Below are 14,641 nucleotides of genomic sequence, written 5' to 3'. Positions count from 1 at the left end.
ACAAGGTTGTCGATGAGCACCGTCGCGGCCCAAGCAGCAGGATCGAATCGCTTTCTGACTCGTACCCCAGCGACTTTCGCGGTGCTGACTCTATGGCTGGCTTCAGGCCGAAGCCGAAGGAGGCTGGTGCGGACACTGCTGGATCCCCGTTGCCGGCCTCCTCGACGCCCAAAGCCGACCCAACATCGACCCCACTCACCGAAGAGACGCTCATGCTCACACCAAGCGGCCCTGCGCATCGTCACGTTGAGGACTGGGTCATCAAGACAGCTTCGCAAGAGAATCTGAGGTCTCGCATCGACGATCAGACCGCTAAACAGGTCAAGCCGGCCGCGCCGAGTCCGAAGCCTATCACTCCTGTTGGTGTAGCTGGTGCTTCCCTCCCATTGGCGCTCAAGCCACTCTTCTACGGCCTTATGGCAGACAAGTGCGCTCTGGAGAAGAGGGTCTCGAAGATCGACGCCAACATTGACTCGGAAACGTACTACAAGACCATGTCGGTGTTGGCCGAGGTCGAGTACAAGCTTGAGCGCTTGACTACCGGCGAGCTCAACGTGTCCAACATCAATGGTGTGGAAGGTTTAAGCAATGAGAGCGAGAGTACCAGATCTCTCCTCTCCTCCAACGCTTGGAGGTTCAACGTCGCTCCCTCGCTCGGCCGTGATGGTCGTCCACTGACCTCTGCATCTAGATTCCCCTCACCAACGAGAGCTGCCGATGCCACTGCTGCTGCTGTTACTGCTTCTGGACCTCGTGGACGTCATAGCCGTGGACCATCATCGATCTCCTGGGGTCCGGACATCAGTGCTAATGTGGATGGCATAGTAGACACGCCCAGCACCAGCGGCAAGGGCATGCTACGCATCGCCTCAAAAGAAACCGCCATCGACTCTGCCGAAGGCAGCGAAGTTTCTATGGTCACGAACCCCTTCGGAAAGCGTGCAAGCGAGAACGGAGGCGTTGGGTTGAAGGATTAGGGCATTGTGGCTTGACGAGGGCGGGCATTGCAGGAGAGGACTCGGTTTCATTAGCAGGTCACCGCAACACAACGTTCCCACAGGCTGCTGCGCAGGGATTGTTTGAGTGAGATTGTTATTAGCGCTAGGCGCTTGTGATGTTTGTCGTGCTGCGTTTGGGGATCGATGGATTGGCGGATAGTGTACTGTTGCACGTAATACTGTAAGAATCTGCCAGCTGGATTGCGCCCTTTGCACCACTCTCTCTTCCATTGGCAGGTTACATGCACCTACACTCTGCATAAGATACCATTTCACGGCGTTTACACCACGTTGGGATGCGTTGCACTCATGGTTGACCCGGGTGTACATCGCTGCTCTTCCCACTGTCATGGGCGGTTTATACGCATCTACATCAAGCATGGCGGCCTATGCTCACCCATATGCCTCTATTGAGACGCTGCGACGTACGCTCATTATGCCAATACATCGTGTCATCGTTCTCGCCCTCATGCTTGTGTGATATGCATCTTTATCGGAAATGACATGCTGCCGATCTTGACGTTCGTGTGGTGGAGATGTGTGGTTTGGGTAGTTTGAAACTTTCCTTCGCAAGACCATCATTTCGCTTCACAAGATAGCTCCGTTATTGAGGCTACCGGTGGGACTAGCGATCATAATACTGCTGTCATTGCTCCTCATAATGACAAGGCACTCCCATCTACCACTGGAGCCAGAAAATTCTGCCACAACCACCACCCTGCCGGCGAACGCCATCCCGACACCTTCAACGTTCAACGATGGCCTACCCTTACCGAAGATGATGGTGTTTGATCTTGACTATACTCTGTGGCCGCTATGGTGTGACACGCACGTCTCCGGCCCCATCAAAGGCAGCAAAGACAACGGCCGCACGGTCTACGACGCTTACGGAGGCAGCTACGGCTTCTACAGCGACGTGGCGGGCATTCTCGCCACCCTCAAGCAACGAAATATCGTCATTGGTGCCGCAAGCAGGACCTCAGCGACAGAGGTTGCTCGCTCCATGCTCACGCACCTACGCGTGCCCTTCACCGCTGAAGACAGCAAAGAAACATCCGCAAAAGCGATAGGCATGTTCGACTATATGGAGATCTACCCAGGGAGCAAGACGACGCATTTTCAGAGGCTGCATAAGAAGAGCGGGATCAAGTACGAGGAGATGCTGTTCTTCGATGACGAGAGCCGGAATAAGAATGTGGAGGAGCTGGGCGTGGTGATGCATTTGATCAGGAACGGTGTTACGGTTGCGGAAGTGGACAAGGGTGTGGAGGCGTGGAGGAAGCGAAATGGGCGGACGAAGAAGGAAGCCAGTGGCTGACAGGCAGGTTGTAGAGTGTGAAGAAGAACAGCACAATGCTTGGTCGACCATTCTTATGATCGCTGAGGACCCGGGTGGCAAAAGTGCCTCCACCTTGCTACGCTACCAAATACCCACGCCATGGCAATGCGCTAGTGATGAGCCTTGCAACGCGGTGACGCTTCACCTGAAGCAATGCCAGCATCAAGGTCGGTGGCTTCGACGGCCGCGAGATGTTCGACTCCACGCTCCATCTATCAGGCGGTATGGCTCGTGCGCATACCTGTCGCGGCGCTCCGCTCCTCTCCTTAACGGCACGATGATCTTAACACTACATGAGTGATGCCTGGCATAGAGTTTCGGCAATGGTGGACGGCGTCGACAAAGGAGGCGAAGCGAAAATGAGGGTCACGGCGGATCACGATCTTACGACTGTGTGGACGCCGTATTGGTTCTGGAAGAACGGGCAGTTGACGGATGTGCGACTCAATGGTTATGGGTTCAATCAAAGCCTATGACGGTAGAATAAGTGAAGGGGGTAAAAGAGGTACAGAAGAATGGATTATTGCAGTGGCTCATGATACGGTGAGACCGCCTACCGACGCGGAGGTCGGTATCGACGATGTTGGCTTGAGCAAGGAAGAGGTTGCTGCCTTCACGCGTTGTAGCGGGTGCGGCTGGATGGGACGTACAGACTGAGATCCTCTTGAAGGACGCGGGTTATGTAGGACATTGAGAAAATCCGTACCGACAGTGGAATTCCAATCTTGGTATGAAAACTCGTACGCCATTCTGATGGATGCTCTTCTCTTGCTCGCTCGGGCAAAGATCCGATGTCGGCATTCTTCAGACGCCGAGCCCCTCTTGTGATGCGAGGAGCATCGAAAGCAGGTCACTCCATTTCGTCTCTTGCGCGGGACTGCGTACATTGCTCCGCATCCTCGGAACATTATAGTGCGTAGCTTCACCAGGTGTCAGGTACAGTACGGTAGCCTTTACTTTCTTGAATCTTCTTGACTCTTGGTTGTTCGTCCCCATCATTGCATGAACTGTTACTTCCAGCTGTGAGCCGATAGGACAGCCATATTCACCAATCCCACCCTGTCAACCTCACCGTGAACATGAAGATTCTCATTACAGGTGCCGGCGGCTTCGTAGGCCAATTACTCGCGGAGCATCTCCTCAACGACAACCACACTCTGATCCTAGCCGACATCTTCGAGCCTCCTGTCCCATCGCAAGCCTCCAACAAGCAGAACGCGCAATGTATCAAAGCCGATCTCTACGAAGACCCCAACGTCGTCCTCAGCAAGGACCTGGACGCCATCTACGTCTTCCACGGCATCATGAGCGCAGGCAGCGAGCAGGATTTCGATCTCGGCTACCGCGTCAACCTGCAATCTACCCTTCGCTTGCTGGAAGCAGTCCGCCACACTTGTCCCGGCGTGAGATGGATCTACAGCTCCAGCACTGCCATCTACGGCCAGCCACTACCGGACATGCCTTCTGAAGCCACCGTGCCAACGCCACAGGGAAGCTATGGCACGCAGAAAGTCATGCTCGAGTACGCCATCAACGACTACAACCGCCGTGGCATCATCAATGCTTTCACCTTCCGCTTCCCAACCATCTCCGTGCGACCAGGGAAACCGACACAAGCGGCGAGTAGCTGGATGAGCGGCATCATTCGAGAGCCTTTGCAAGGCAAGGAGAGTATTCTACCATGCGACGATGACTTCCCGGCTTGGCTGTGCAGTCCCAAGACTCTGATCAAGAACCTACAGATTGCACTTACGTTGCCGAAGGATTGCATGCCGCCGCATATGCGACAGGTCAATCTGCCCGGCATCACGGCAACGGTGAGGGAGATGCTGCAAGCGCTAAGAGAAGTAGGCGGGGAGGATGCCGTGAAGTTGGTGAAGAGAGAGAAGCCAAGTCCGGAGATCAAGGCTATGCTTGATAGCTGGCCGATACGCTTCGATGTCAGTAAAGCCTTAAGTTTGGGCTTTGTGGCGGATCAAAGCTTCAAGGGTGCAGTCGAGGATTTTGCGGCGAGTCTGAAACAGCAGCCGAACGGACAATAAACTTTGTGCCCAACCTATTCCGAATACTATGCTTTGCCGCTCGATCCAATGTCGTCCATCCATTGCTCGCATTGCGCTTGCATCAAAGCTGTGCCCTTCTCCAGTAGCTGCGTCAGTGGTACTTTGCCAGTACTCTTCGCCACATATTCGTTGTAATCGCTCAGCACAAGCTTGTTCACATTGATCCTCGTCACGCCTCGCTCGATGCACTTCTTCATAATATCCGGGGGGAACTCGTTGGTGCCGTGCAATACAATCTGCACCCTCCCGTCCACCTTCTTCTGGATCGAAGCCAGTCTGACCCTCGTTAGCACACTTCACGCACGCCCTCGCATTCAGCGAGACTCACCGATCATAATCCAGATGTATGTTCTCCACACCATGGTAATCACCGTGCACGTTGCCAAACGCGGGCGCCAGAAAGTCAATCCCAGTCGCAATGAAATCGTCTACCTCCTCCGCCGTCGTCATCATCCCTTCCAACTCCGCCGTATCTTTCACCCCGTCCTCGCCGCCCTCAATCCTACCAGGCTCAGCCTCCGTCGCAATGCCTCGACTGTGGCACAGCGCCACAAGCTCCTTCGTCTTGGCCAGGTTCTCCTCCTTCTCGTAATGGCTCATATCCACCATGATGCTGTCGAAAGCGGGTGTGCCGTCATGCGCCTTGATCTGGGACGCCTGTTTGATGACTTCAGGATCTTGCGCGTGATCCATATGCACTGTCACGGGGACGGAGGCTTTGCGGGCAGCCATTGCGGCGAAATCGACGAAGAGGGGGGAGTACTTGAGGGCCCATGGGAAAAGCAGAATCTGTAGAGGTGATTTCTTGGCTTCGGCTGCGGCAATGCAGGCAATGATTGTTTCCATATTGTACGACACCACGCCCAGGACGCCGTATTTGCCCTCTGCTGCTGCATTGAGCATGCGTACAGCGCGGTTGTTGCTGAGCTTGGGCATGCCTCCGCCGGATTTTGTGCCGTTCATCTTCGCGGTCAAGGGAGGTTGAGAGTTTGGAGATTAAGGACAGCCGGCAGCTACTGGACAAGAATGGGTAGAGGAAATAGACACAGAGTGACGGCAACAGCAAAAATTCGCTTGCCCTGATGGACGTACCTCGACTCTATACACCGGACTTCGTCCTCCACTCTCCGCGCAAAGGACAATGTGGGCATTGCTTGCCCCGCCGCCCACAACCCCACCATCTCTTTAGGCTGCTTGCTTGCGGCATCGGAAGGCCGAATGCAGACGCCGAGCCGATTGCCGATGATGGCAGACAACGATCTGAGGGCGAAGTTGGTGTTCTTATGCGTAGTCGCTGTGACCATCAAGTCTCAACTCTCAAGCACACCCACGGTGATGCCACTCTTCTCCTCTGACGTGAGATTGATGCCAAACATCTCCTTCAAGCAATCAATCCTCTCCTGCTCCGTCTTCAGCTCCCTCACAACCGCCCTCTTTCCCTCCACCGTCTTCGCCACACGGTCATTAAACATGGTGAGATCGCCAACCAACTCCTCAATTCTATCCGCCATCAGCATCCTCGTGCATAGCAACGACTTCGTGAAGAAAGACTTCGGGTGGGTTGATGTGAACCACGACATCATCTCGTAGTCCTGCGGTAAGAACTCCGTCTCCGTAAAGCAGTAGGTGGGCGTCCAGATGTTACTTGATGGATCCGTTTCGGAAGGGTGATAGCAGACGTCGTAGCACCATAGCTTCTGCGCATCTTCATACCTTCCCGCCGCGTGCTCGGGTATACTTCGCCATTGCAGCCGGATGCGTCTGGGAGACAGACTCACAGTTTCATATCCATCACGCAGCGGGTATGGGGTGTTAGGTCCCATCGCGCCCATGCCTACATCGACGATGTACCATTCATCGTCGAAGCGGACAAGGTTTAGCATGTGATTCCAGCAGTCATACGTCTGGCCTTGCTGCTCGCGAACGGTGCGGTCGGGGTTATGCATACGGCTGACTCTGCCCGCGCAGTTGCGGACGTCGAAACCCAGTGATCGTAGAACTGTACCGAAGAAACCGTTGTTCTCCATGCAGCGCCCACCGCGGCCGTACTGAAGGCCACGTTCGGCGAATTTGGTGAACAGATCGTCCATGTTGAGACTGATCGTCTTGTGTGAGGAGTAGTGAAGCTCGAGGTTCTCAAACGGGACGAAAGCAGCGTGATAGCGGGTCATAGCATGTACGAGTGGAAGGCCATGCTCCGTGGTTTTAGCAAGAGCTGGTTCTGTGAAGACGGGTGAATCGAGACACTTCTGTGGCAGCTTGATGCGCTCAAAGTACGTCTGCAATTGCTCCTTCGAATAGCGTGGCCTATCTTTTGGGTCCAGAGCCATTTGCGTCTGCTTATGGCCGGAAGTGTTGTGAGCCATGTTGCCGGATCAGCATGAGCTGCAGACAGACTCAATATTGCTGTCCACGAATGGCACAGCGCCTAAGGATGGACAGGCGGTGTTAGATGGTTTGCACCCCGGCCAGCAAAGAATAATGTTCCTAGGGCTGCAGGCGGTCTTGAAAGCTGACCACCTGCAGCTGCGAAGCTCGACCCCTGCGCACTACATCAGACGCAAAGAGCTGAGTTCTCTGAGGCGCTACTGTGCCCATATTGCCGAGCTTCATTCGTACATGTACCACTTCCAACACCTTCTCGGTCTGCGTCTGGGGCAAAAACAATAAATGGCTGGCTCAGCGGCTCAGCCCGTCGTTGCCAGGAGAAGCTTGACGGCTCCACGGAGCTTGATTACAACCCCTTCATGCTGAACAGCTCTCTGTGTCAAAGTATGAAACTGCCTGGACACGATCAAGCGCTCAACAGCGGTTGGTTCGTGCGTGAAGAGTGAGTTCCAAGATCGTCAACCGTACCTGGCTGGCATGTAGGCGATACCCTATCGACCTATGAACCACCGTGCATGATGGCATTGGCAGAATGGTCAGCGGCGGCCGAAGTCTGCACTCCGGCGTGCTTGACACCGGCTTGAGGTGATGTAATACATGCCACAAGGTGCCCGGTTCGCGACGTGAAGGGAAGGCACGCGTAACGCGACGTGGATTCGTGTTCAACCGCACTTTATCGCACAAACTACAGCTCTCAAACATCATGTGAAAAACAGATCCTCTTTGGCAGCTGATGATTGTATGATTCACAAGCGAATCTTGACCGTCTCGCAATTGAGTTTCGCGTAACGTATTTGCCTGTTCATTTTATGTTTTGACATGTCCATGCTACAGACATAACAGTCCCTTATCCCAAGCACTCTGGGCTTACGATGCACTGGCAAGCGATCCAGCAGTCGAGACGCTCTCTCGAGAGCATGGTCCATCCAGATCATGCAGAGCCAGATCTTGAGTTGTTCTACCTTTCCGAAGATACAGAAGCTGACGCTGACGGGGAAGATATTCTACCCGTGCCACTCGGTCACGACAACGCGGCAGATGTCAAGTCCCACTATAGTCTAGCACGTGTGCGGCAGTTCGACAAGATCGACATCCCAAGCTCAAGTGGCCATGGTGAGTGCACAAGCGGAGAACATTATACTCAAGTTGCCATTCCGACCTTCACCACTGGGATCACCACTTTCGCCTATCAGCTCGCGCTTCAGAACCGGATCAAGGACGCCACGCTACGTGAAGGTGGCGAGTACGATACGCACAAGTTCACGCCGACGTTCATCCATGACTGTCTTATGCTTCCCGGCTCGCTGGCTGGTCTGCTCCGCAAGGTAGAGCGACCGCACGACGGTCCACTGCACAAGAGAATTCGCTGACTTCTCAATTGCGACTTAGTCTTCGACACCTGATCTTATCCACAAGATGACGCCGGCTCTGCTTCCTGGCTTCCATGCACATGTGCATGCAGAAAAATTGCAACCCTGCATTCTGCAATCACCGGACCCCAGTGATTACGTCTCGGGCATGCTCATTTTTGGCCAAGGCAAGGACAGCCGCAAACTCATCAACGAGCACTACCGGAGTGACGCACGCCGCATCAAATTGCAGGTCGAAGTCGATGTCCAGGTACCCGTATTAGCTCACGAGCGCGATTTTCCAAGCGAGCGATGGCGACTGAAGCGCCGACGTGTCGAGGCTCATGTATGGCTTTGGGCGAACGCTCGTACCGGCGACGCCTACCTCCGAACACATGCGCCTAAGTGGACGCTCGAGGACTACCTCGCCGGGACGCTGGCACCGAGGGCGCCGCTTAAGGTCCTCGACTCGTCTCTGCTTCACGAAGAAGTCGATCTTTCGGATGATGAGCGTGAGCAAGCTCGGCCTCAGCACGAAACGATCGACGGCGGTTACGGCAACCTAGACTACCAGATAGAATATCGCTTCACGGGGTGGTGATCTGCTATACCGGTCGCTATGTAGGAAACTCTACTGCAACTTGTCCCGTTGAGACAAGGTAGACATGCTGTCAGCTCGTCCTCTAGTACCCATGATCGACGGTTTAAGCTAATAAAGCTTACAAACACAGCCAATTATCTTATTACATCCTCGATTACAGCTTAGATCCCTTCCACACCTTCTTCACCCACTCCTCGACATCCGAGAGCAGAGCTTCAGGCTGCTCCATGGCCTGATGACTGTTAGCATCCACTTTCGGAGAGACTCTTTCAGTATGACCTACCGCAAAGTGTCCGCCTTTCGAATGCTGATTGTAAGTGACAATGTTCGCATACGTCTCGGCCCAGCTTTTCGGCGTCGGCGCTAGCTCCATGTGGAAAAAGCTGTATCCGCTCGGCTTCGAGATGTGTTCTGGCCTTGGCCGATCCTTCTGCGGAGGTCCTCTGTACGGGTATATACACCGTGGGAATGTGTCAGTGAGCCAGTACAGCGACACGCTCGTCAAGATCTCATCAACCGAAGGATCCTCGTCCGTCCATTCGAGGAACTTCTCACCAATCCACGCCAGAAGCGCCAGCGGAGACGCACTCAAAGCTAGCCCGATCGTAGCTGTGCGAGTGGCATGCTCGCGCATGTAGGCGTTGCCCTCGTACATGAACGCCTCGCCACGCTTTAGCGCCTTCGCCTCCAGTGCGTCCATAGGCAGCGATGAAGCGTTCTCCGGTGGCGGTACGAAGAACATATTGAGGTGCATGCTCTTGCATGCATCATACTTCGAGGCCAGGACCCGACAGACACCGGACCCAATGTCGCCGCCTTGACACAGATAGCCGGACTCGAAGCCCAAGTTTACCATGAGCTTGTGCATCACGTTGCTGGCCTTCTCGACGTTGTAATCCACGTCTACCGGCGGACCGCTGGAGAACGCGTAGCCCGGTAAGCTGGGCGCGATGACATGGTATGGGAGATCTTTAGGTGAGTAGCGTTCTCTTAGTAGTGAGAAGATCTTCAGGAACTCGAGGAAGCTGCCCGGCCAGCCGTGGTAGAAAGCTAGGGGGATGGCGTCCTTCCGTTCGGAGAAGAGGGCCATGAAGTGGACGTCAACCCTGACCCCGTCGTCTCCGGTGATGGGCATGGTGAATTGTGGAAAGGAATTGATGTGGTCCTCCTGCTTACGCCAATCGAACTTGTTGAGCCAATGGTCTTTGGCCGCCTCAAGATAATCGCGTCGCATGCCGTATTTACGCGATGGGTTAGACATGAGGGTTGAGCCTTGGTCTTGACTTGTATTTTCCCATACCGCTGGGCCGATAGGGCTAAGCTTGAGTAGGTCTTTCATATGCTGAAGCTTTTGCTCGTCGATGTGGGCTCTGAAGGCTTTGGGCTGCACTTTGGCGCCGGCGGGAATTTTGCTGTAGTCTGCCATATCGCCTGGTCGGTGTGCTTGGGTGTAAAGTCGTGGACAATGTGGGATCGGAAATATTTGACGCAGCAGGATGATGGGGGAGAGATTGCTGGCTTTATGCTAGCATGGAGGGTTTACTTAACTACGAGTGCTTTGGCTATTCTTACGATCGGAACACCGACGATGTCAACGGGTGTGAAGCTGACGAAGCATGTCATTCACAGCGTACATGTTGCAGCTCAAGATGTGACACCGCAAAGCTAGACCAATAGCTGACTAAAGCCAAGGAGCGATCAGCGCTCGCGATGACGTCTCGTTTTAATGGCAGCTCATTGATCCAAGCCGTCAAAGGTCACCATCCTCGTAACTAGCCTTACAGTGTCCATTTTGCTTATGTCTAAACCTGGCTCATCCACTTTTCGCGCAAGTAGAGTATCAAGTAACATCCTCATCCTGTTAATCAGCACGCCGATTCTGGCCCATCCTCTCAATCTGAGCCACCCATCCACAAGCAAGCCTCGCCCTTGTGGATCAATCTCAATCTGACCACCGAACATCAGCAAGCTGTAGACGTTGAACGGCGTCAGATCGCGGATGAAGGTCTTGCTGGTCGCCATCTTGGCGAAGTAGCTCATGAAGACGCTGTGTCCCGGAAAGCCTTGCGCATCAAACATTATTGACCCTGGATGGACGAAGACGCGGCCGTTTTCTTCGTTGAAGTATTTGATCATGTGTGCTTCCGGGTCGACAGCGACTGCGCCAGCGGCGGAGGCTTTGTACTTCGCATCCGGAAAGTCGATGCGTGCGATTTGTGGCTGGAAGGCACCTGCGATGAGTGACCGCAGTAAAGGATCGTTGGCGTTATGGAGGTTTAGCGTCTCGGGGACATGGCTCCCGTAAGGTGGTATGAATCCGATCTCCTGCAGCGACGTTGCGTACTGTGACCGTGTAGTAGCAACATCCATGAGTGTCTGGTGGCTGAGAAAGTTTTCATCGCACCACCTCCGCAGGGAAGATGTTGGCTCGCCTTTCGAACGCCTGTGAGACCATTCTTCGAATGCGCGCAGATCAGCGATAGGGTCACCTTGGCCCTTGCCAAACACCGCCTTTGCCGCTTTGGCTTCGTCTCTTTTAGTCTGCGGGCTCACGAACGGGCTTTTGATCGTTAATGTAGCCGCAATGGTCAAGCAAGCATCTAGGCACCCGAAAGCGACCCCATACACGATTAGCTTGCCGCACCGTAAGTCTGCCGGAATCTGAGACAGATGCTGACCGAGCGCAGTAAGCTTGTTCTTCTCAAGCGCACCGACTCGTCCGAGCAATAATATAGCATTCGCGATCGACAACGTTTCAGGCGGCGTGAGAGCGGATGCAAGGAAGGCAGGCACGTCGTCTACGCCCATAGCTTTCACGGATAGGCAAAGCTGCTCGAGCGGAACTCTCCGAATCTCAGGCTCAGGTCGCTCCGCCATGTTGCTTTCTTGATGTCGGGTGAAGAGCTTGTAGCACTTACCCGCTCGCACTCTGCCAGCACGACCTCTGCGCTGCTTGCATGCCGCTTTCGACGCCCACGTTTCCGTCAATCGAACCATATTATCGGCGGCATCGAAGCTGGTCTCTTTGACTCTGCCAGTATCGATGACGGCCACGATGTCGTCTATGGTGATGCTAGTCTCTGCGACGTTAGTGGCTGCTACAACTTTCCGCTTTCCCTTGGGTGATTTAGCGAAGACCCGCCGCTGTTCGGAGCTTTGCAAGCCTGCGTGAAGTGGGAGAGCGTACAGGTTCGGCAGGTCACGGAGTCGGCGTAGAGTTTGGTCGATCTCCATAGTGCCGGGCAAGAAGATGAGTATGCCGCCTTCTTCGGCACCCAACTCGGCGTCGATGTGATGAACGGTGTCTGCAACGAAGTCGAAGTCGATACGGTAGGCATCACGGCCTGCCTGCTTGGGTTGCTTTGTTGGCTTCTCTATGCGAGATCTTTGGTGCGTGAACTCGTCACGCTCATCGGATGCCGCATCCCAGTCTTCCGCGACACTGCGGTCACCAATAAGCCTGAGCAAATCCTCCCGGTAGACATCCTGCACAGGATGCGTCCGCCCAGCTATCTCAATCTTCCCCACCGTCGAGACACTTGAGAAGTACCGCTCGAACACTTCAGCATCCAGCGTCGCACTCATGAGGATGAGCTTCAGATCCTTCCGCATCTCCAGCACATCGCGAAGCAGCACCAGCAAAAAGTCAGTATCGAGACTGCGCTCATGCACCTCATCGATAACCACATGCGTTATGTCCGCGAGGCTATCAACAACATCCTGCGCACTGCCACCAGACGTCTGCAACCGCCGCAACAACACACCAGTCGTAACAAAAGTGATCTTCGTCAAGCCAGGCTTGTGCTTCGACTCCCCACGAATGATATAACCCACTTCCTCCCCCACCCTCCCGCAGCGCTCATCCGCCACACGGTCAGCCAAACCAAGTGCAGAGATCCTGCGCGGCTGGGTACAGATGATATTAGCTTGCTCGCCGAAGCCCTGTTGTATTAAGTCGTCGAGGACGAACTGTACGCTTTGCGTAGACTTGCCGGAACCGGTCTCTCCCGAGATGATGGTGACTTGGTTGACATGGACGGAGGCTACGATTTTGTCGTTGAGTTTCCAGGCAGGCAGGTTCTGGCGGATCCGAAGCATGTTTTGTTGTTCGGCGGTGCTTTGCTTGGCGATCCAAGCCGCTCTTATGCGTTCACTGACCGGCGTACTGGGTGTCCAGGAGACGGGCTTAGGGTGCTTGCGCAGTCTCGATTTTGATGCGGTTCTGGTGTTCGATGCGGTAGTCGTGGAGGTGGCGGCTGCGATTGAGCCTAGATTGCCTGGATTATCAATGATGCGCGGTATCGCTGTTTCAAGCCAGTCCAACATGTTGAAGAGCATCATCTCGCCCAGCAGATTCTCGCTTGCATGCAAGAGGAGCTGGCGGAGTATGCTGAGCTTGATGTAGGCGGGTAGGCTGGCTTCTACGGAGATGGCAGGGAGTTGATGCGGATAGTGAGTGGGCTTTGTGGCTCGGAACAGGATTGGTTCGCTCGAGGGTGTGCGTAGCTCTAGTCGAACGGAGCAACTCAGACCCTTCCTGCTGTACCGCTCACCGTAGATTGCTTCTAACGTAGCCTGCTCCTCGCCCCAGAGCGCGTCCGCCTCGGCGATATTTGAGTCGATCGATGCGTTTGATGTTTGCTGATCCGGCTGGATGATCAATCTTCCCTGTAGCAAGAAGGCGGCCTTGGCCTCGTTACCAGCACAAGCAGTGAGTGCTTCCTCGCAAAGATCACGAGAGTACCCAGCTGCAGCGAGCCTTTTCACCCTGCCCTCGCGTTGCAGGTCGCCACTCGCGAGGGCCAGTCCAGCAAGATAGTTCTCCGGCAGCGCCCAGGCAGGTACATCATCCTCGGGCAAATGTATCAAAAGCCATTCGATGGCCTCCTCAAGGCCGCTGCAGTACTCTGTTGCTTCTTCGGCGTGGCTCGGCCGGAATCCATAGCTTGCAAGCTTTTCTATCACCAGCGCTCTCGCACTCTTGCTGGGACGGACATCGTACGGATTCCACACGCCTTCGCTTCTAACCAAGCGCTCCACCTCCCTTCGAGTTTTGACGCCCATCTCCACCTTTGGAGCCTTCGCCCACCCTCGATCGGGCCTATGTGCTGTCCCGTCAAGGCTGACGGTAGCGTCTCTCTCCGACTGTTCCCGCTTCTTCGCTGCCACTGCTCGCTCCTTCTCTTTAGCGTCTTTTGCCTCGTGTCGTTGCTTGATAGCCAGAAATGGATCGGCGTCGTATAGATACCCCGTACCTTGCGCAACCGCATCAGTCTTCAGCGTCTGGAAGTCGCCTCGCCACAAGTCCCGATACTGCGGCGGCAGCGCCATAGCCATGTTCTTCATATTGCAAACTCGATACAGCGCGTATGCTGCGGCGAAATGTCTAGCCTCCACCGCGCTGGGTTGCGCTCCCTTTTCCAGCATGTACTCCTTTGGCGGTAAGATTGGCGGCAGCTCCGTTATTTCGTGCGTCTTTGGGTTCTTCTGCCGCAGTATGACCGCGCCAGTAAAACCCTTAGGAGTGCGGTGGACGGTATACTCGGGCTTCTCCCATGACGGCTGCCGCTGGACATGCTCGTTGAAAAGTGTCATAGGTAGCTTGCCGGTCCAGCTCGAGCCTGCGATCAATGTTCTCGTGTCCGGCTTCTTCTTCTCCGGCTCTGTTTCGGGTGGGACGGCGACATCTGCTTTTGCACTTTTGCCCTTCTTGCCAGGTGCTGGAGGTGTGGACTCGGCTGCGCCAGGCGCAGGCTTCTTGCTTTTCTGACCAGGCTTGCTTGCCGGCATTTTGTCGTGCGAGACGACAACAGATGTTAGTATAGGATGGGAAGTGTCGAGTGTCAGATGGAGAGAAATAAAGAAGAAATTCCAGCTCTAGCAGTCTGTTTTCGCTCAGCTTA

General features: G+C 54.7%; 7 protein-coding genes across 7 annotated transcripts; 3 read left to right on the top strand and 4 right to left on the bottom strand.

Moving 5' to 3' along the window:
• Window positions 1-1,234: 1,234 nt before the first annotated feature.
• BAUCODRAFT_403449 (uncharacterized protein) lies at window positions 1,235-2,473 on the top strand. The gene has a single exon (XM_007676533.1). The coding sequence runs from the start codon at window positions 1,660-1,662 to the stop codon at window positions 2,314-2,316; it is 657 nt and encodes a 218-aa protein (XP_007674723.1). The 5' UTR covers window positions 1,235-1,659; the 3' UTR covers window positions 2,317-2,473.
• Window positions 2,474-3,416: 943 nt separating this feature from the next.
• On the top strand, window positions 3,417-4,379 carry BAUCODRAFT_66927 (uncharacterized protein; the record flags this gene model as incomplete). The annotated part of the gene is made up of 1 exon (XM_007676446.1): window positions 3,417-4,379. One exon carries the CDS (start codon window positions 3,417-3,419, stop codon window positions 4,377-4,379), a length of 963 nt encoding a protein of 320 aa, XP_007674636.1.
• A 26-nt stretch (window positions 4,380-4,405) lies between these two features.
• BAUCODRAFT_66832 (uncharacterized protein) lies at window positions 4,406-5,336 on the bottom strand (the record flags this gene model as incomplete). The annotated part of the gene is made up of 2 exons (XM_007676438.1): window positions 4,406-4,676; window positions 4,729-5,336. The coding sequence occupies 2 exons, from the start codon at window positions 5,334-5,336 to the stop codon at window positions 4,406-4,408; spliced, it is 879 nt and encodes a 292-aa protein (XP_007674628.1).
• Window positions 5,337-5,710: 374 nt separating this feature from the next.
• Window positions 5,711-6,766, bottom strand: BAUCODRAFT_66508 (uncharacterized protein; the record flags this gene model as incomplete). Its single annotated transcript, XM_007676412.1, has 1 exon — window positions 5,711-6,766. One exon carries the CDS (start codon window positions 6,764-6,766, stop codon window positions 5,711-5,713), a length of 1,056 nt encoding a protein of 351 aa, XP_007674602.1.
• Window positions 6,767-7,571: 805 nt separating this feature from the next.
• Window positions 7,572-8,753, top strand: BAUCODRAFT_31761 (uncharacterized protein). Its single transcript, XM_007676145.1, has 2 exons — window positions 7,572-8,113; window positions 8,178-8,753. Exons 1-2 carry the CDS (start codon window positions 7,661-7,663, stop codon window positions 8,736-8,738), a joined length of 1,014 nt encoding a protein of 337 aa, XP_007674335.1. The 5' UTR covers window positions 7,572-7,660; the 3' UTR covers window positions 8,739-8,753.
• Window positions 8,719-10,360, bottom strand: BAUCODRAFT_31760 (uncharacterized protein). Its single transcript, XM_007676144.1, has one exon. The coding sequence runs from the start codon at window positions 10,162-10,164 to the stop codon at window positions 8,893-8,895; it is 1,272 nt and encodes a 423-aa protein (XP_007674334.1). The 5' UTR covers window positions 10,165-10,360; the 3' UTR covers window positions 8,719-8,892.
• A 112-nt stretch (window positions 10,361-10,472) lies between these two features.
• BAUCODRAFT_59313 (uncharacterized protein) lies at window positions 10,473-14,396 on the bottom strand (the record flags this gene model as incomplete). Its single annotated transcript, XM_007676374.2, has 1 exon — window positions 10,473-14,396. A coding segment is annotated over one exon (3,924 nt), but the record flags the coding sequence as incomplete, so codon positions are not given.
• Window positions 14,397-14,641: the final 245 nt, after the last annotated feature.

Source organism: Baudoinia panamericana, assembly GCF_000338955.1.
Source record: "Baudoinia panamericana UAMH 10762 unplaced genomic scaffold BAUCOscaffold_4, whole genome shotgun sequence".
NCBI lineage: Eukaryota > Fungi > Ascomycota > Dothideomycetes > Mycosphaerellales > Teratosphaeriaceae > Baudoinia > Baudoinia panamericana.
This window is presented reverse-complemented; position numbering and strand designations above follow the sequence as displayed.

Coding starts and splice junctions, on each gene's coding strand:
- BAUCODRAFT_403449 (XM_007676533.1), top strand. CDS start 1,660: ATGACAAGGCACTCCCATCTACCACTGGAGCCAGAAAATTCTGCCACA.
- BAUCODRAFT_31761 (XM_007676145.1), top strand. CDS start 7,661: ATGCACTGGCAAGCGATCCAGCAGTCGAGACGCTCTCTCGAGAGCATG. Junction 8,114..8,177: donor TGGCTGGTCTGCTCCGCAAG/GTAGAGCGACCG, acceptor ATTGCGACTTAG/TCTTCGACACCTGATCTTAT.
- BAUCODRAFT_31760 (XM_007676144.1), bottom strand. CDS start 10,164: ATGGCAGACTACAGCAAAATTCCCGCCGGCGCCAAAGTGCAGCCCAAA.